This window comes from Argiope bruennichi, chromosome 1, assembly GCF_947563725.1.
Source record: "Argiope bruennichi chromosome 1, qqArgBrue1.1, whole genome shotgun sequence".
NCBI lineage: Eukaryota > Metazoa > Arthropoda > Arachnida > Araneae > Araneidae > Argiope > Argiope bruennichi.
Window position 1 is genome coordinate 146882146 of NC_079151.1, and position 22861 is coordinate 146905006.

The window sequence follows — 22861 nt, forward strand, 5'->3', positions numbered from 1 at the left end:
CTAAATATTTTACTTCTAACTTTAATGTAAATAATCTTTTCTGTTCTAATTGTTAATGTCCTTTTAATTTTGTTTACTGTAAATAAATAATTTGTTGTTTAAAAGTTTCTTAATCAGTACCCTAGACACTGATCCAAATGGGATTGAATGGGCATTTTGTCCCACCCAGTCCTACATGTATATATATATATATATATATATATATATATATATATATATATATAGAGAGAGAGAGAGAGAGAGAGAGAAGGAGAGAGAGAACAGAATCTATTAAGAATTATGTCATTGATTCTGTTCTGTATAAAGGAATTTCATTCTTCCATTGAATTAAAATATATCAATGCAACCAAGATCTAACGAATAAATATCTAGAAAATCTTGAAAACAAAATATAATTCATAATTTATTTTTTAAATGCTTTTAAATAGAAAAAAAAATAAAAAAATTTAAAATATCATGAATTTTCAAGTTTCCAATAAAATTCATATTATAAATATGAATTTTAATTTTACCAAATGCTTTTTAAACAGCATTTGGAAATTCAGCGGTGAGTCATTTATATAACTTGCATATAAGTATATAACTGACTGAAAGATGGATAATGAAAATTTTTTGAATGGTATTCTCTTTCTAAAAAGTCATAATAAAACCTTAAATTCATGAGTGCTTTGATTTCATTTTTACCATGTTTTCCCTTAGTTTAATGAAATGGTTCAGCGACAATAGCTTCTCAAATTTATAATTAAACGTCAATCAATTACCAGAATCTCAACATCATGCCTATTATGAATTAGCAATTAGTTCTAAGAGTAGTTAGAGCTTGTTCCACATTTTTACTTGTGATCAATACTTCATCCTTGAATGACTTATGATTTTTTTTAAAAACCATCAATAATCATGCTTTGCTTTGTAAGCCTTATAATATTTATCAATATTTTTTTTTTTTCATCACATATATTTCCTATTTTATAATATTTTATTTCTTATCAGCACATCATTTTTTAATCTTGCGAGGAAATAAAAAATTCATAACAAATTTAAAAGAAAATATATTACATAATTATAAAAACTTGCATGGAATTAATACAAATTTCTTAACTAAGTTTGCTCACTATTTTATGAATAATCCCTTTACACAGCTGTCAGGATTGTTAACAATTTGACCAACAGATTACTTCACAAGTCTTTTTTGTAATGCACCAGAACATCCAAGTGTAACAGATGGATTTTACAAAAACTGTTACATTTATTTCATATGCCACAAGTTTAATTTGCCAATAATTCCAAATTAATTTAACAGTACTTAACCTTCCCACAACCTTCACACAATTTAAGTGCAGAAACATATATGTAATACAAGTAAATGCTTCTAATTAATATTTTCCTCAAAGTGGTATAGATACTGTAGGAGCAGGTATTTTAATTTCTGCACAGAATTTGTACAATTGTTTTACCAGCAATTTATTATGATCAATGGATTTTATATGTGAGATAAATTAATAAGAAATAGATAATTTCATTCCCTTGATATAGTGTATCATCAAGTTAGATTACTAATGAAGAAAGATAAGAATTAGGAATTTCACAAATGACTGACATGAACTACATTTATCAAAGCTCAATAACTTGAAAAAAAATAGGAAAGCACCTTCATCCCCCCCCTTCCCCGTCAAAAATCTCTATCTTAAAGATCTGGTAAGCTACTGAAATTTCCTTGATTTATCAAAAGATAGCTTGAATTTTTGATTTTTCTCACTTTTTCGATTTTTTTTAAATCAAATTTTTTTAATAAAGTTTATTTTTCCATTAAATACTTCCAATTCTTTCATTTCAATTTATCTCAAATCTAATTCAATTATTCATAAAAGAAATGGAAAATATCTACTGTGTAATACTACTTGATACAAAACAGTCAAGTAGTTCCAAATTTCTATATTATAATAAGCTAGAAAACTAGTTTCTTCTAAAGTAAGTAGAATGCAACGATCAAAAAAAAAAAAAAAAAAATGCTATATTAAACTTTTTAAAGGCTTTTAGGAAATGGAAGCCTTGTATGACCTTTTTCTCCTAACAGCTTCTGAACTAAACACTTCTATTAATTCTAATTTAATCTTTGTATGAGAAACAGTTTTAATTAGCAAACTTTAACGTACTGAAATAACTAATCTCTTAATTATGAACCTCTTTCTGGAGAGTTTATTTCAATATCTTGTATATAAAACAATTACAAATGTAAATTTAAAAATAATTTAATACAAAATTGTAAAAAAAAAAAAAAAAAAAAACCTTTAATACAAAATTGTAAAAAAAAAAAAAAAAAAAACTTTTAATACAATCTAATTTGTATTTAATTATAAGATCAGACATTTTTTAATCATAAAGCAATAGTTTTTAAGCATAAACCCAACATAATATAAAAGATGCTGCTCAATTACAGCATTAGGAATAATGATAAAATAGTGTTCCAAAATTTAAACAATGATTAAATTTTATAAATTCAAGACTGTGTTTAATAAGTTCTGGCATATGGCCATGTAAATTAAATGAAAACAACAAATTAAATTACTCTGAGAATATTGCAAAAAATAATATTAAATCAATGAGGAAATTGCCCACTTTATTTGCTTAACAATAAAGTTCTGCATACAACTACTTAAAACAAATACTGACATAGTATGAAATATAATAATAAGGAATTTCATGAAATTCAAATACACTAGGGGGGGGGAAATGCCCTTTTAAAAACAAAAATTTATTCTCAGCACATTGTTTCATAATACTCAGTTTTCTTGAAACTAAGCATTGGATGTAAATAAACTATAAACATATTTTTTTCCTTTGCATAAGAATTTATCACCTTTTTCATCATTTATCACATCCTGTATTGTATTTAGTAATCTGACAACAATAGCAAATAAATAAATAAAAAACAATAATAGTAAAGTTTTTAAGGAAACATCTTATAATATTTTTCATCTAAGCATGAAAATTTAATTTGGGATCATATTATTTTTGCATATTTTGAACAAAAAGAAAATTTATTTCAATTGAAAAATCTAGCAAGATCATGCAAATAACTAAACACTTTAAAAGTTACTGATGGAGCTTCTAATTTATCTAATTTTAAATGAAACAGAAAAAAGGTATAATCGAACTCCAGAAATGGAAAAGCAAGACCTGCAAAAATACAAATGCAAAAAAAAAAAAAAAAAAAAAAAAAAATTATAATAGTCAACCTTTTATTTTTGCATCATCAGATAAAAAAAATTACTATTTTTGCCTCTTGTACTCAAGTTTATATCATACAAGGAATTCCTCACTCTTGATGCCTAAGAGGGAAATTTCACTAAATCCTTTAAGAGTTTTCATTTTTTTTTTTTTTTTTTTAAATCTAAAGGTTCTCTATCAGCCCTAATCATATCCTACATCAGTCATTCTCAGAGTGGAAGACATGTTCAAAAATAATTTGTAAAATAAAAATAAATAATATAAATAATAAAAATCATATTTCATTTTTAGAGAATATAGAAAAATTCATTCAAAGAGAATAAGTGAAAATACTTGTACATCAAAAGCAATCAATGAAAAAGTTTAGAACAGAAATGTTATAAACGAATTTTAAAAGATAAAAAACACTCACCCATTGGACGCTTTATCATTTCATAATATTTAGGATGCTCTTCCGGATCTACTGGTTCCAAAAACGGATATGCAGAGCTGTGATTCTAAATTAAAAATTATATAATTTGCCTGGCTGCAAATAACACTACACAATTACATTCTAAACTAAATGAATGATAAATTTTACCTTCGTCTGTTGTAATACTTTTTTTAATTTTTGGAAAAGTAACTCTGGATCTTTTCCATTGGAATCACTGAAAGAAAGTAATGATGATAATATAATAGTTTAAATTAAATTATTAATTATATATAAGAACATATCCATATTATTATAAAGGCTCCAAATAAACAATTTAGTTTAGTTAACCACAAAACCTACTCAATCACAGCATCTGGTTTGAAGTGGTCACTGCAAATACCAAATTTGAGGCCAGTTCATAACAGAGTGTAATTTATAATTCACTATGAATGATGAGATCAATGTCAGATAGCTGTACAATCTGTCATCAGTGCTGACATCATTAAACAGATTATGTCATCGTTAGCACACTCTCCAGGAAACTCAAAACCTGCTTATTTATTCAGCAATTACCCACTTTCCCTCTAATTTAAGCTGTACCTTGAAAGTATGGTCTCAAAACTTTATTAGAGAGTACATATGAGGATAATACCTTAGGTACTGCAGAGAAAGCTTTATATGGCATTGGCATGCAATACTTGTGAAATATTAACCTTTGGCATGAGTTTAGCATTTTTACCAAATTTATCATGAATCACGAATTTTCTGGCGATTAATCCCTGCCATGTGGTTAATAGTATCCAGAAATCGAATTTGTGCTTTAAACGCATTTTCCCCAACCGATTTAAAATAAAATTTGATATAGAACTATAACTATAGTCACAAAATCATACCAAATTTGATACATTTGTTTTTGCTATTAAGTTTGTACTGTGTTTACATGCATCCGAAATAACAGACCAACAGACGGTCAACCACTAGTTGGATTTGGCTAAAAATTTGACAGATGTCTATAATATTGATGTTAAATCTATGTGCCAAATTTTATTCATGTAGCTCTTTACACTTTGGAGTTGTCACACTAACTTTTATTTGAATAGCCAGGCAGACAGACTTTCTCATTTGCTCAAAATTTGATAAAAATTTGGTCTTTCTACCAAATTTTTGATGTAAAGGCCATATACTAAATTTATTTTTATGTAAATAAAAATGTTTCGGAGATAGATATTTTTCAAAAACGTATTTTTTGAACTAGGAAGGTCAAAATTATGGAGAGTCATCAAAATCATGAGTTTGAATTTTTTACGATTATAATACTTTCTCTGCACTTCGCATTTGAGGGGGAGGGGAGTGAAAGTTTCAATTGCCAGCTACCTCTTTAAAATTCTCACACCACAACAAAGAACAGTTTGCCAAATGGCAGATTTAATGTTTGCCAAACAACTCCACATACATAAGGTATATTTTTTATGAGTTTAGTCTTGAAACCAAAACACTATTAGCAAACAAATAAAGCCTTTTGTCATATACAGATAAACATTAAAAAAATACAAATAAAAGTTTTTATATAATTTTTTTCCTTAAATTTTAAGAAGGTATTCTGCAGAATAATTATACTGCTTATAAGTGAAACTGGTGGTCATTGAAATTTATTCCAGTAACAAATATTTGTATAAATGCTTTTATAAACATAAATCATTACATTAGCACATAACAATTATTTTTAGATATGTGAACAAATCATTGTTTATGAAGGTTTTAAAAAATGATAGCCTCATAAAAAAATATTTTAGAAATGTTTAAACTTTTTTTCTAATTAAAATTTTATTCAAACTTGTTAAGAAATTGATGAAAAATGCACTGCCAATTGCAGATATCAGACAAATCTCAAACTCAGGGATGACTCTAGCATATTTTAAATTAGGCAGGAAAATTTGTAGGTTAGGTAATTGAAACCAGCACTAGCCCACAAAGTGGTGACCCAGATAGAAGAAACTTTAATGCATCAAGATGACTAGCGAGCATAAAGATGTTTCGCTAACGACTAATCCTTCAACAAATGACGATTCCAGTCCTGTCGTTGCTAGAGTGTCGTTCAAGGCACCACCATTTTGGAAACAGAATCCCAAATTATATTTTGCACAGATTGAAAGCCAGTTCGCCATTGCTGGAATTACAAAAGACGAAACCAAGTACCATCATGTTGTGGCTGCCATTGAAACAGATGTGATAGCCCAAGTCAGTGACATAATTTTGAACCCACCTGAGGAACTAATGTATGAAGCTTTAAAGGAGCGCCTAATTGAGCAATTTGTAGATTCAGAGACTCACCGGCTTAAATTGCTTCTACAAGAGCTGCAACTTGGGGACGATCGTAAGACTCAACTCCTGTGCAAGATGCTAGACCTCTCTTCTAAAGTACCAGAAGACCTTCTGAAAAATTTATGATTACAACGCTTGCCCACAGCTGTACAGTACAGCAAATCCTAGCTGTCAGCACCGGTGATTTAGATGCTCTTGCAAAGATGGCAGACAAGGTCTTGGAAGTTACTGGCTCGTCATCAATCCACTTGGTCGAAGGCCTGAATAGCGGATGCAAGGACTGCCACACACTTCGAAGGCAAATCGAAGAGCTCTCTAAATCGGTCAAAGATCTCCAGCATACCAGAACAAAATGGAGAAGACAATCCCGAAGTCCAGCTCGTGGAAGATTTTCGAGAAGCCATTCTAGTTCACGAAGATTCGACCCCAGTGCTGGAATTTGTTGGTTTCATCATAAATATGGAAGAACGGGCAGAAATTGCAAAAAACCTTGCAATTACAATCAGGAAAACTAGAAAGGCCACAAGCGTATACGGCCAATCTAAAAGAATGTTTATGGCCGACAAATCAACTGGATTCCGATTTTTAATCGACACAGGTGCCGAGGCCTCCGTCATTCCACCAACAACTATCCAAGAAAAGAATTGCACTGCCTCTAAACTCAAACTATTTGCAGCAAATGGAACTACTATTTCAACTTTTGGCGAAAAACTTCTTACCTTAGACCTAAACCTTCGAAGAGTGTTCCGGTGGCCATTCATAATAGCATCTGTATCCCGCCCATCATTGGAGCCGATTTACTTAAAACCTTCGGTTTGCTGGTCGATATGAAAAATAACTGCCTCATCGACACGAGCACTGGAAGGAAGATTTCAGTTCAAATGATAGCCTCGTCTGAAGGAAAAATCACTCTTCTTGCTGAATGCTCTCCTTACAAAGAACTTTTGACGTAGTTTACCGAAATTACTCGAGTGGAAGCAAAAGCTAAAGTGAAACATCAAGTGGAACACCATATTGAAACGACTGGACCTCCGGTATTTTCAAGGGCAAGAAGACTTCCACCTGAGAAGCTAATCATAGCCAAACGAGAATTCCAATACATGATTGTTTCAAGGCATTTGCAGACCATCCAAAAGCAGTTGGGCATCACCATTGCATATAGTACCGAAAAAGAATGGAGATTGGAGACCTTGCGGCGATTACAGAAGACTGAATGCAGTTACAAAGTCTGACAAATACCCGATACCCCATATCCATGACGTGACACTTCTACTAGAAGGAAACACCATTTTTTCAACTATCGACCTTTTTCGAGCTTACCATCAGATACCGGTGAGAGAAGAAGACATACCGAAAACAGCAGTCATCACGCCTTTTGGACTTTTCGAATTTCCCTTTATGAGCTTTGGCTTATGTAAAGCGGCGCAGACATTCCAAAGATTTATCCACAGCATTTTGCAAGATCTCGACTTTTGCATACCCTACATCGATGACGTCTTGGTTGCATCGAAAAACGAAGAGGAACACATCAGCCATCTACGTATCCTTTTAAAGCGTTTTCAAGACCAAGGAATTCGAATCAACCCTTCAAAGTGTAATTTTGGAAAATCTCAAGTAAACTTCCTTGGATAGAAGATTACCGAAAAGGGAATACAACCAATGGAAGACAAAGTTTCCTCAATCGTCAATTTCCCCAAACCCTCAACTGTACAGGAGATGAGACGGTTTTTGGCGATGATAAATTTTTACAGACGTTTTATCCCGCATGCCGCATCCACCCAAGCTCCATTGTTTTATTACCTGAAAGGTGCAAAGAAAAAAGACAAAAGACCTATAGTTTGGACAGTTGAAGCTGAGAAAGCCTTCCAACAGTGCAAAAATGATTTGGCAAATGCTGCAACTTTGGTTCACCCATCATCATATGCTAGTATTTCCTTAACCGTTGATGCATCCGACACAGCCATCGGAGGAGTTCTACAACAAAGCTCTTCGGACGGCTATCAACTACTTGCATTTTTCTCAAGAAAACTATCGACGGCGGAAAAAAAAGTACAGTGCTTATGACAGATAACTACTTGCAGTGTACGCATCCATTAGGCATTTTCGTCACATGCTGGAAGGACGTCAGTTTATAATTTTTACAGACCACAAGCCTCTCATCTATGCTTTCCGACAAAAGCCGGAGAAAGCAAGCCCTAGACAACTCAGACACCTTGATTACATTGGTCAATTTTCGACCAACATCCAATACATTAAAGGAGCAGAAAATGTTGCAGCGGATACTCTATCAAGGATTACAACTATCGATACACCATCTCCTATTAACTACAACAAGATGGCTGAAGAGCAAAAAACTGATGCAGAGTTGCAGGAATTACTATCTTATCCTGACAAGACTAATCTAAAACTCCAACCCATGTATTATCAAGATTCGAATCTATACTGTGACACTTCTTTAGTGATTCTTCGACCATTCGTGCCTAGAAGTTTCTGCAAGATCATTTTCAACTCATTCCATGGAATATCTCATCCCGGAATCAGATCTACACAGAGGCTTCTGAGCACAAACGTTGTTTGGCCTTTCATGAAGAAAGATATCGCAATATGGGCTCGATCCTGCTTAGAATGCCAGCGCAATAAAGTCTCAAGGCACATAAGATCACCTCTAGGATCTTATCAACTTCCTTCTGCAAGGTTCGAACACATCCACGTCGATATTGTTGGAAGACTGCCACCTTCGAAAGGATATTCATACTGCCTCTACAAGATGGCCCGAAGCTTTTCCAATCCAAGACATCACTGCAGAAACAGTGGCCCGTACGTTATACGAAAATTGGATTTGCCGCTTTGGAGCCCCATCAAAGATAACAACCGACCAAGGAATGCAGTTTGAATCTCATCTATTCAAGTCCTTAGCTGCACTTTTGGGAACTGAAACCATTCGGACCTCACCATATCGACCTTCCTCAAATGGAATTATCGAGCGGATTCACCGAAATCTAAAGTCCTCAATAAGATGCCACGCAGACCAAGGATGGGCGGATGCACTTCCTACGGTGTTAATGGGATGGAGAGCAACTTACAGAGAAGACATCGAAGCTACTCCTGCATAACTAACTTACGGAACTAACATCAGGTTGCCAGATGAATTTTTCGTGGTAAACAAATCCAGGATTGACCAGACAGCTTTTGGTGGTAAACTACAACACATTATGCACAAGCTCAGACCAGTTCCGGCATCATCGCACAACCGTGAAAATGTTTTTATTCATAAAGATCTACCCAATTCATCTCATGTCTTTGTTCGGCACGACGGAGTTCGCCGTAGCCTACAATCGCCATATCAAGGCCCCTACAAAGTTCTGTCAAAGTCAGACAAACTTTTTAAGTTGCTTATTAATGGAAAATCATCTTTTATCAATGTAGATCGACTGAAGCCAGCATTCCTCGCATCGGAAGACGAGCCACCGACAGCAGTTGGTAAGAAGCAAGAACCAGTAACAACAACCACAAGGTTTGGCAGAAAGGTTCGCTTTCGAATTGATCCAAAAAATCTACGTTGACACTGGAGGGGGAGTCACTGTAGCGGTACTACAAAGTGAAACTAAAACTGACATTTGCCACGAGGTTCAAATTGACAATGCTGTAGCGGTACTACAAAGTGCAACTACAAACTGACATTTGCCACGAGGTTCAAATCAAATTGACAGTGTCGCTTGGTGGTAATTTATGATCTCGACAAGTATGCAAATGAACGACTCCTTCAGTCTATTTTTAAACCAGCGAAGCAAGAGAAAAAAAACACTGCCGCGACCGGAACGATTCTGACTTAATCTTTAAGCGTGTTTCAATAATCTTGCAATTGTACAAAGTCTTGTAAATATGTTGTAATTAAATTTTCTTTAACTTAAACCTTGTTTTCTTAGCTCTAGCATATTTTTAATTAGGCAGGCAAATTTGTAGATTAGGTAATTGAAACCAGCACTAACCCACATGTGATGCTCTCCCTCTCCTCTGTCTCACCCTCCTACCTATAGCTCAACTTCACTCTCTTGATTTGCTTTTCTCCACTTTTTTTCATTTGTTTATAATTTCATTTTCGTGTTAACCTGTTAGAATTCATCTGCTATAGAACACATTCAGCTTCTCTTAGTACAAGTCACTCATGGGAAAAAAATTGCAATTATATTTCTCCAAAATACAATTTAGATAAGTACAATGAAACTTTTTCACCTGTTTAAAGATAAAGCTTTTTGTAAAAACTGTGTTTCAAATGCATTCATTTTTTTTATATATTTATTATGTGAGCTACTAATTTGAAAGCTGATGAGCTATCTAAGCTTATCTACAAATTACATAAAAGTTCTCTTGTTTGCAATTTCTAAGATCTTATGTTACAAAAATCTTTCACAAATATATTTAAATTCCCAATTTCAAAACAACTTTATTTTGTGATAAGAAAGCAATATTCATTCTAAATAATTCTTATAATAATTAATATAAAATGTAAATGATAATATATATTATTAAACAAATTTTAGATTAAAAAATAACAGGACAAGAAATTCAAAAAACAATATAAATTTTGTAATTTCGTATAAAACGTATTGCATTTTATCATATTCATCAAAAGCCACAATTTTGTTTCTAAAATTATTTTATTTATATTTCAATTTATAGTGTTTATGGTTGAACACTTAATTAATATGTCTTTCTACTTTTAAAGAGAGAAAACAAAAACAATAAGTTTTATCATTAATGCTTTGGTTTTTTTTAAAGCTAAAAACAGAGCTTCAGTTATTCAAAAATACATTTAGCTGCTTATACAAAAATATAAAGATGTTAATGAAAATGTTAACATTACATAAATCTGTGGAAATTTATTTGTCAACTGTTAATTATGATGCTTTATGATTCTTCATTTGAAATAAGCAATAACATGAATTAAAATTACTAATTTATTATTAAAGTACTTACATCTGTTTTTCAGGTCTCTTAATGGCTTCTGCTATAAAAGAAAATACACACATATAGAAATTTATCCAATTAAAAGATTTAAAATTGAGCTTGAGTTTGATAATATAATTTAATTAATTTTCAAAAGCTGTGTAGATTATATAAGTTTCTAATGAAACAAATACCTTCGATACTCAAGTTCTCAGAAACTAGATATGAAAAATAAAAGCCATGAAATATATAAGTTTTAAATATCACACAACAGCTTTAATAATATATCTTTAATGAAGAAATTTAATACATGAAACTAGATAAGTGCTATTCCCAGTTTTGCTTTGATTTTTTTTAAATAAAATTCTTAAAATTATGCACAGGAAATAAATATAGTCATAGTAAAACACGAATATTATCAATAAATTAACTTACAAACTCCTGGGATATTTTCAACAGGTATTCCACTTAAGCCTTCTCGGAAGTAATTTAAACCTGGATAAATCTTCTGTACACAGCTCTGTTTCCTTGCAATCAAATTTCGCACAACCTTTTTTTAAATAGAAGTTTTCTTTAAAAAAAATATTTACTTTAATATTGTTACTTAATACATAACAGAAATATTTCTCACTTCTTTTTGAATTTGAAGTATTTTAGAAAGCTGAGTATATCTGATTTTTGGGTTCAGTTTGCACTCCATAAGTTTAGCTTCATCATAATCCTTTATATATCCAGTATATATTTCCTTCGGCAATTTTATATCCATAGAAAATCCCTAAAATTTAGAAAAAAAAAAAGACAATTAAAAAATAATATTTTATACAACAGAATTAATGCATATTTGAAAAAACCCAATTCTAATTAATTTTAAAAGAGCTTTTTAATAGCAAAAACAGATCAACTTAATTAAAATGCATTAACAATACTGAATTAGATTGAAAAGCTTTATAAAACAAAACAACTTATATGTAAGATTTTTAAAATTTTTATTATTTGCTTTGTTATAGCGACGACTAATAAAGTCATAGATCCTCATATATTTATACAATATCATTGATCAAAAAATATATATGATCTATATTAAACAAGTAAAGTCTATCTAATAAATTAAAAGCAATAATTTAAGAGAATGAGAAGAAAATTGAAACATAACTTCGAAAAATTGTTTCAATTTTTATTGATTTGATTGATAGATATATTCAGTGAAATTCCATACGCCCTGAAATATTTAGATTTCAGTTGAATGAAAATGTTAAACATAAACATAATTAAAAATTGATAATATCAATAAGGTTTTTAATTAAAAGAATTACAAAAATAACAGGAAAAAAATTCTAACCATCTTAGATTATCATATTATTTAAAAATTTAAAATGTAACCTCTTTTTGGCTTATTTTCCTAAAACTATAATTGCATTTTGGGAAAATAACTTAAAAGGAAATGATGAATTTCTTCTACTAATGCTAGAATATTTGTAATCATCATTCCCCTTCATATCAAACTGTTACATGAAAATGCAACATAACACCATTAACCATAACAACATAAAATGGCTTAACGCTGTCCCCAAGCACAAAAATGGTATTTCTTAGTGAGCATCGACTAACCAAAAAATAACTTCGTATCAAATTTGATGGCCTTCGAACCAGTGGCCTGCCCTGAAGAATGTTTTAAATTATTTATACAGCATGATAGCACACAATGCGATTTACAAATAACTTCCAATGTCCACAAAGCCAATGAAGACGGATATATTTATCTGAAACTAGCACTCCCGTCGAAGGTTTTTGTGCGACATGTAAAATAATAGAGAATACACAATTTTTTTAATTTATTATATATTTAGATAAAAGAATTCTACTGATTTTAAAAGGGTTTGCGTTGAGCTGCATTAGTAGTTTTTCTTACAGTATTCAGAATGAGCAAGTTGCTAAGAGGATATGATTGTGAAACAGGCAATGCATTAACAATGAGAGAACATTTCCTCAACATTCAATAACAATTTCATTTTAACATGCTTTTATCAACTCACTTTCCTGTCTGTTCGGCACAAATTTAGTAACCGATTTTAAACTAATTTCCTGATGCGCTGCGACTTAAAACTTTAAACACAGTTCAGAACTAAATAACAAGGCAATATTAACTCACTTTCCAGTCTGCTTGATATAAATTTTGCAATTGGTTATAGCTCCAGAAGTTAGTTTAAAATCGATTGCAAAATTTTATACACATAAGACTAAAAAGCATAAAATAATTATTTACACATATATGTATAAGGTGTCCCTGAATTCATGGGCCAAACTTTAAGGATATGTAAAATATGTATGAAGGAGCATATTTTGTATAGCAATGGGGGATCAAAAATTAAAAGTTCAGGGGGAAAAAAACAAGAAATGCTGTGGAAATGAAGATAAAGCTCTTTACTTACATAATATTTCAGTAAGTGCACAAATGTGCCACTACCAGCCTCAATACAGGCCTAGTAATGTCTAGCAGGTTATTAGCGTATACTCTTCTGAAGATGCCAGGTGTTCCATGAGCAATTGCAGCAACAATTGAAAGTTTTGCAATGAAGTTTTTATCAGAGTCGTTGGAAGTCTAGTAGACACTACATTTTCCCGCCTTGTTTTCACTTACTTGTTCCACCTATACTTTTCATTTCTGGCACCATACTGCTATACAAAAAAATGCTTCTTTATATGTATTTTACCTATCCTTAAAGTTTGGCCTATGAATTATGGACACACTGTTTATATTATATTATACTGAAAATTTACAATGGTGGATTTTAAAAATTCACAATCATAAATTTCCAGGACAATCATATGGGGTTATAAATGGCGATAGGAGATATTATTTTTTATTTTTTAGCTTGTGTTAAGTACATTGTTATTTTAACGTTTCTTATTTATTTATTTATATAGTTAATTAAATTCTACTGCTTAGTTTTGTTTATCCTTATTGATACCTAGAGCATCTCGGATTAAAATAGTGGTCTAATGGAACCAGATGAATTTTTCGGATGAAGGTAATGTTCCCATAATCAACACTCACAATTCATTTAGTATGATTCAAATGAGTAAAAATTCGTTTAACAATTTCTATCATATATCTATTCCGCATGGAAAATAACTAATATTTGGATTGTACAATTGAATACCAAATGGTTGCAATTAATGAATTAACAGCATTTGAGAGCATGAAGAAAAATGATATTATGATTTCTGTTAACAAGAATTTCTGATAAAAGAAAATTATATGAAATGCTTGATTGGATAATTTTTAATTTCTCACAAATTTCTTCTCTATATGCAGAATATTTTCTGCATATAGAGAATGCATATATAATGATCTTTTACTCATTTAATTTTCTATGATTATGTCCTGTTCCCAGGTTTGAGACCAATTTATGATAGAAATTAATACCTATGTTGTTTCAAATAAATCTTGGTAGTTGTTTCTGTGATAGTTTTTTGATGTAAATTGTTTTGAATAACTTTTTTTGCTAAATACATTTTCTGAACAGATTCAGCATGCAAATGGCGCGAGTTGTGCCATCTTCTTTACAAAAGAATCTGCTTCTTCATTTCATAAGATTCTCGAAAGACCAGGATCACTTTTTATAAATTAACTTAATTACTTTTTTTCTATTTAAATTTTGAAAACAAGATACTATATGATTTGGGGTGTATGGAAAGAGATATTTTAAAGTGAAGTAAGGTCCAAATAATAATCAGAACGAATTAAGATACCTTTATATGTAAATATTAGATCATCTAAAGTGCAATGAATGATACACCTACAATTGAGATGAAGCAGTGTGATTTCAAATCATCAATAGCTTGATGAAAAAGTTTTAAAATGTACTTAAGATGCGATCAGTGACAACAGTTGCAATGACTGAAACTGGAATTTCCTTACTTTGTAAACTGAACTTGTTAAGGGAGATTTTACAAATGTTGGAATTTGAACGAAGGAAATAAATGCAACTGAAATTTTGAAGTACATTTTTGAAGCTTCCTTCATCCTTCTCAATCAACTGTAAATTAAAAATATCAATATTACTGGCTATTGGGGAAAAAGTATGATTAGCCAATTATTTAATAAAAATTGAATTGCTAAATGTATAAATTTTTCCATAAAGGCATAAAATCCTGTTTAATGGAAAAATATGGTCTGCAGATTTCAATGAATAACAAAACAAGTGGAAAGTAGTTACAACACAGGAAAAAAATATCATTGTTTTAAACTCGAAAAATAATATAAAAGGGCAAAAAAAAAAAAAAAAGACGGAAGAAAATTATTTAGGAGCCATATCATCTTCAATCTTTTTAACATTGAATTAGTTTGCCAAAAGGTAAGTTTCAAAATTGATGCATAAAAAATAAAAATAAATAACAGATAACATTAGTGTTCTTAAAGAACGAAAAAGAATCTAAATATCTACAATATATTTTGTACTCAAATTGAAAAAATAAAAAAAATAAAAGCAACAACAATCATTGTGCTTCCTCAGCTGAATCTGATCAACTGAATAGTTATCAAGACATTACAGTATATTAGTGAATGAATGTTCAAAAATCATTTCTCAGTAAACAGAAGCAAAATTCTATGTTCAAAAATGGGTGTTTTCAAGATGAATCAATTCATGAATTGGATATGGCATTTATAAATGCAACAACTATAGTGAGTGATAATCATCATTTTTAGATCATCAGCAGAGTAAAAATTAGTCTTGTGAGCTTCATGTTTATTTACAATTGGATGATTCGAGGGAGGCTTTTTGTGCTCTAATGCCTTTAGAAAGGCTCCAAAAAAATTACAGGTTCTGTGATAAGCATTTACATTATAGCATTTTTTAGAGCTTTTATTGGCACTTTCTTTGTGTTCATGCATCAGTTTAAATACCTGTGATCTCAAACAAAATGTGAACTTTAAACAAAAAGTTAAAATTATACAATGCCTGAATCGAAACATGTTCATGAAAATAACAAAACAATATTTAAACCATTCCTAACACCGAAATAATATTTTGTAATTAATTTTGCTTATAATTACAATAAAAGATCAATTCATTACAATAAGAAAGAAAAATGTGAAACTATTTGAGTGATGCATATTTTTAATCAGTATGTAATCTTATATGAACAAGAAAGAAAGAAGAGAAATATTTGAATATGGACAAACATAAAAATATTGTGTCATTTGAAAACTAGAATTCAGCACTCACACTTTGTAAATAAAATAAAATCGATCTAACACCAAAAAAAAAAAACATTAAACAGTTGTTAATTTAACTATGCTTCTTATTTCTAAAGTTAAATTTTTGGGTAATTGTTTTAAAGGTAAACACAATGAACTCGATTAAATGAATGAATTCAATTAATGAAATGTATGAATTCAATTTCAGAGCACAGCGCTGTTCCATTATCTGCATTATTTTCTTCAATCATTTTGATACCTACCAGCTATTAAAACTTAATAGTCACCTAACAACATATCTGGAGAGAAAATATCTACAAAAGCCGTATTTTTTTAAACATTAACCGAAGAAAACCACAAGCAAGTAAAAGATTTAGTGATACAATAAAAATATTACACTAATATAGCTTTTGTTACAAATTGCAATTGAAAACATATTGTGTTTGCAAAGGACCTAAAATCAAAAAAAAAAAAAAATCTTGCATGGAAATAAAATTGGTATTACTGAAAACCTACATTTTAAATTTTAAGATGGCATAAAAAGGATTTTTGTAAGATAACATGCTCAGAAGACATTATAATTTTTTTTTAAATGAAGGATAATTTTTAAAACTGAAATTTCAAAAACTCCTTCAAATACTTACTAATTAAAGAAAAGAAATAAACCCTGCAAATTCAAGTGTCAAGTAGCTATGAAGATTTTGGATGAATGAATGAGTGACATTTCAATTTTACCTTAGTCATGTCCAAAATATTTAATTAAGGCTTGAAAATTATTTCTAAATTCCAAACTTCTAAAAAAAACACACACACACACGCAAAAAGTTAAGGGAAATTAAAATTTCATCCGTTCCAACCACGTACATTTCCTTTGAGCAAGGATGGTTCACCTATGAACATATTCTATTCTAGCAGAAATCGAATTAAAATTACTCTAATTGTCGTGTTAACAAAATAGCATGGGCAAAATGTTATATACATATATTCATTTATACTAGGCATCTTTGGACAACCAGCTGTTTCTTTTCAATTATTGGTTAGATATAATTTAAATCAACTTTTGTATATAACTTAAAGGTATCTTCATCAAAGTAATTTTAATTTTCAAAATTTGATTATAATGTAATAGGTATTATTATTTTAGAAGATTTATACAGTTATGTTCAATATCTGCTCTATATCTCTCTAATGTTCAATTAATTCACCTAAAATTTCTTAACTTTAAAAGGGATATGAGAATCTTAAACAAATGCAGTAAAGGGCTAACTGAATTGAAGCATGTTCGTATAAAGATATATGCACAGAAAGAAGAATCATTCAAGAATTAAATTTTATACCCACTACAAAATATATTTCATGATTTATGTCATATATCAGACAATTAATTTTTAAAAAAAATTGGCATACATAATAAGAAATCATAATGCCAGAAAAAGAGTAATAATGTTTTAAAATTTAATGAGGGGAAACAATTTATTTGATAAATATGGTAAGTAACATTTCCTTCAAAAAAAATAAAAAAAATAAAAATAAGCAAAATATTTCATGATCATAATTATAATATCATTTAAAAAAATATTATTAGCAGACACTAAAAATAATCAGAATTCACAGAATCTTATAATATACATTCAGAATCTTAAAATATAATCAGATTGTCATTAAAGACAATCTCTTTAAATATTAATCAAATTTAAGAAAAAAAGAAAAATACCTGTTTTTTAAAATATCCAATAGCATATTTATCTCCATACGTTAGAAAATGTAGAATATTATGCTTCACGTGATAATCTTTTAAATGGTTCATCATATGGGTTCCATAACCCTAAATTATACGAAGAAATATATTTTTAAAAGCCATTAATAAACCATTTTTTGTTAAGAATAGTCTCTGCAAAAATAAATCCAGACATCAATGAACAAAAAACACACATATATTTAATAATATCAAGGTCAGACATCAAATACTTTGTTCATTGCTAAATGCTGTTTTATATGAAAACAAGAATATACAGTGGGTAAAAAACGTTTCCGTACAGAAAACTAAAATAAAAATAAACTAGCATAATTTCTAATCTTTGATTTTTATCTTTGTAAACTACTTATATACGGTAAATATGAGTCTTCAAAAGTAAGTAATAAATTTCCATTTTTAGAAAACGCAACATATCTTTTTTGCAATTTTTACAACAAATGATGAAATATCAGGCAAAAAAAAAAAGTTTCTGTACGCAATACGTAAATTCTTGACGTATTCTACAACTGACCCCCAGTAAATATTCGAAGTTGATGATTTGTCAGAGTGATGAACATAACATGGCAACAGTTTTTAATTCCAATTTGTTGCTAATCGGCTTAAAATAGAAATTCAGAAATCCATTCGAGAGTTAGTGCTTCGGTTACGAAAAGATGGATTATTTATGAAAAAAATCAGTGAAATCATTAACAAACCAAAGTCTACAGTGTAGTATATTATTGAAAGATACCGTGAGCTGTAAACATATGGGGATAGAGATCAATCCGGAAGAACTCCGAAGTTAAATCGCTTGCATAAAAGAAATGTCCTGTGTAAGGTGCAAGATAATCCTGCGGATTAGTGCACCTCAATTTGCAACTGATTTAATGTTTGATTATAACATTAAAGTCGCACCTCAAATGGTGAGATGGTGAGAAATGTCATTAAAAGAAAAGGTTATAAGGACGTGCGGCCTCCAAGAAGCCTGTTATAAATCCCTGCAACAGAAAAAAAGCGTCTCGCGTTTATAAAGAAGCATATAAGAACGCTTCTATCTTTTTGGGAATCTGCCCTTTTTAATGATGAATCAAAATTTAATATCCGTGGGTCAAATGGTCAAGTTATGGTGGAAATCAAAGCAGCATATGTTAATTAAGAATTTAAGTGGAACTGTGAAGTACGTTGATGGTGGGAACATGGTATGATGGTGTATGAGTGCTGCTGGTGCCGGAAATTTATAGTTTATAGAAGGAAATGTGGGTAGGTACATGTATCTTGACATTCTAAAACAAAACGTTTTAACCAGTAAAGAAAAACTGACCCTTGAAACTGACTTTACTTTTCAATAGGAAAACGATCCTACGTACTCCTCCAAGATTTGTCAAGAGTAATTATCATGTTAAACAACAGCTTCATAGCCCTCCCCAGTCTCCCAATTTAATCTCTATAGGATATTTATGGGAAGGAATCAGTCATGAACTAAAAAAATATGACAAAAAGAACAACGTTTAACTCAAAAGGGCCATAAAAGACATTTGGAGCAATATTTCTCCAAAAAACGATAAAAATACCTGTGGTGGGGGGGGGGGGGGTTGTCACAACGTTTGAGAGAAGTGATAAAGGCCTACCGGTCATTAAATGCAAGTTGGTCAGCATGAAAAATATCTTTCATGTATTATGTAAATAACGTACGGAAACGTTTTTGTTCCCTATTAGTGGCAATTTTTTAGTCTTTAAATTTACATATTTAATTTTTTCAATAGTTTTTCCTTTATAATATTCATAAATAATAAATGAAATTGTGTTAAACCAATTTTCATTTTCATAACTAAATATTTTGTTTCAAAAATTAAACTTTCATTAACAATCATAGGAAACTTTTTTTTACCCACTGTACAAAAATTCTGTGATCTAGTATTAAGGAACGCCAAATCTAAGTGCCTTAACACAACTTTTTAATAATCTATATAGTTTAATAAAAATAGAATTTTATTAAACAACATAGAAAATTTTACATTGCAATATAAATAAGATTTAAGCATTAAAATTTCTATTTTAAACTTTCTATCATTTTTTTTAACTATAGAACATTTAATATAGGAACAGTCGAACTACATTGGAGAAAATAAACAATAATCAAAATTACTAAAAAGAAAACATTTTTCTGTCACAGTTAATAAGAATTTAAAATTAAATCTCATTAGAACATTAGACAGATATAACCTTTCATCAAGCAATTTAAAAAAGAAGAGCAAAATGGAAAAATTCGATAAACAATTACTTTGACTTGTTTATCAAGAGAAACTGCACAAAATACTATTTCTGAGAATCCTTGACTAGGAAACATTCGAAAACAGATTCCACCAATCACATGGTTAGATTCAACAAGAGCCAAATTCTTGTGTTTCCTATTAAACATTTCACAAACATGTAAAAATGCAAAAGAAATGAAAACATGTAAACATGTAAAAATGCAAAAGAAATTAAATAAAATACAAAATGCTTTGCTATAAAAATAGACTTAAAAAAAGAAAAGAAAGAATATTATTATATACTTCAGAATATTATTTTTACCCAAAGAGAAATTTTTTAAAATTTAAAATAATTAATTTCTAGGAAAAACCCAATATATCAGTTTTAAAATAATACTAATATTATTTTAAGAAAATTTTATTTTCATTAGTTTCATGCATATATATTTTTATTTCATAATATATTATTATTTACTACATTTAAACTTAAATATTCATTATTCATACAATTATTTACTTTAAAAATTTTACAAATTTTAATATCATGAATATATATATACATATATATGTATATGTACACACAAAAAGTTTCAGTTAAAATTTTAATATGCCATGATGTATGAGAAAAATTTATTCAAAACTTTTATTGTTATGTCAGGGCATTATTATTATTTCATATGTTTCAAAACCTTTTGACATGATCCTTAATTATTTATTTGCAAATGCCACTTACGAGTCAAACACAAATCGTATGATATATCCTTTAGGCATCTCTGGCAACTGACGAGCAAACAAATTTTGTAATTCTACAAGCCATATTTGACACTGCTTGTCTGGAGGTTTTGATAAAGAATTGCTGATAATATGAAGTTGAATAGCGCCCCTCTCTTCTTCAATATGAGCAATGTGGTCTCTAGCAGCATTTTCAGTGGATGTCTATCAAGTTAAAATTGCAATTTTAAGAGCATGCAAATAATATTCTTTATTAATTTCAATAATAAAATGACGGTATAATTGTGACAAATAACTGAAATTCTTTAAAAAAACTAATCAAAAAATAATACAAAATATGCATGACACAAAACCCTATGAAAGATTAAATAAGCATTATATTTATTAGTTGAAATATATGAAATTATCATGTTGCTTTTAAAATATAATATAGTGAATAAGACTGAAAGCTGTTGTTCAACCACTTGAATTTCTTATTTCCATATTTCACATAATAAATAATAATTATATTCTTACCATGGGACCAAGCATTTTACCGTAATCTTTGACAGTTTTCACTGATTCTATGATGACACCTTCATTTGAAGATTCACCTAAATTCACCATCATAAAAAGAATCAGAATATAATGTCAAAATGATATTTAATACCAAAGCAATTCAAAACAAAATAAAATTTTAACACTGAATTTCAAGTTAATAATTATAAAATATCTAAGAAGTTCATTCACTAAATATTTATAGCTCTAAAAATTTTATGATGATGTCGATAAAATTTTTCTAATAATAAGTAAACTTTTATAATTTAAAGCAAAACTTCCTGGTTCAGAAAAAAGCTTTGGAATTGTATGATATTATTCTATATAAACAAACAAAATATTTTGACAATTACTATAATACACATGCCATATTAAAATATGTGCTAAATCATGTATTGGTCCACATATTTAAGTAATTTGACACAACATAAACTATTACATAGAAATTATCTATTCCATATAGAGGACATGGATATAGTTTCTGTAATACAAGCAGAACATTAGAATAATATATATGTAATCAGTTTAATTATATTAAAACAAATTATAATCATTATCAATTATTATTGATCAACAAAAATTTGGGCATTCCATTTTTTATTATTATTATGCATGACACAAAATTTATTATTATTTCAATTATGTATTATTTATTATGTATTATTTCAAATTGTGAACTTTTTCAAGACAGCTGATAATGCACCTATTTATTATAGAATAGTTGTAAAACAATATGATATTTACAACTGCATTTAATGTCCTATATGTAAACTGCCACAAAATCAGGTAATAGATTTTAAAAGCAGCTCATATATGTATAAATATCTGTTATATAGTGGCTGCACTCTAACCGTTACCTAATAGTTAATTCCTAAACAATTACAGAAGTATATATATTTTCAGTTGGTAAAATGCTTTAATAATGTAAATAGTTATATTTTGAGTTGTTTTGAATCAATAAATTTACAGCTGAAAAAAATTAGCTAATCTAAATTTTTAAACAATCTCTGCTTTTAGTAATATAATTTAGAAAAATATTCTTTATATTCTAACAAAAAACTCCATCCTTCTGTGAGTAAAATTCTACTATGTAAAAATAATTGAACTCTCCTTCATATTATGAAGCTCTCAACATCACTATTTGAAAATTTCAAATGCCACTTTGAGGCAGATTTACCAATCAGCTTGCGATCATTAACTACTTAAAATAATAAAATTGGTCAATTTTAAGCCATAAATAGCAGAATTTTTTAAATAATTTATATAGTGAAAAAAATATTATTAAAGATACCAAAGGGAAAATGTAGACTTTATAATCTTTTCAGCTCTATATTTGACTCAAATAATAGAAAACATTAATCTTCATAACATTTAAAGCATTCATTCAATTGGAGGTATATGCCTATTATTAACAGTTTAAAAATTCAACTGGGCCATTTCAGAGAGGATATCTGAAGCTGTTTTATCCAGTGAGCTTACTGGGGTTAAAAGCA

The 22861-nt window shown here is 29.4% G+C and overlaps 1 protein-coding gene across 3 annotated transcripts in view; it reads right to left on the bottom strand.

Annotated features, from left to right (window-relative positions):
- The window catches only part of LOC129971109 (histone acetyltransferase KAT2A-like), a 36944-nt gene that overhangs the window by 1385 nt on the left and 12698 nt on the right, over window positions 1-22861 (bottom strand). For all 3 annotated transcript variants that reach the window (XM_056084611.1, XM_056084594.1, XM_056084603.1), the window contains exons 9-17: window positions 21348-21424; window positions 20833-21035; window positions 20129-20255; window positions 17827-17937; window positions 11541-11684; window positions 11345-11459; window positions 10940-10970; window positions 3809-3875; window positions 3641-3725 (exon numbers count right to left, since the gene is read on the bottom strand). In XM_056084611.1, coding sequence (XP_055940586.1) covers window positions 3641-3725; window positions 3809-3875; window positions 10940-10970; window positions 11345-11459; window positions 11541-11684; window positions 17827-17937; window positions 20129-20255; window positions 20833-21035; window positions 21348-21424 — 960 coding nt within the window. The remainder of the gene's footprint in view (window positions 1-3640; window positions 3726-3808; window positions 3876-10939; window positions 10971-11344; window positions 11460-11540; window positions 11685-17826; window positions 17938-20128; window positions 20256-20832; window positions 21036-21347; window positions 21425-22861) is intronic.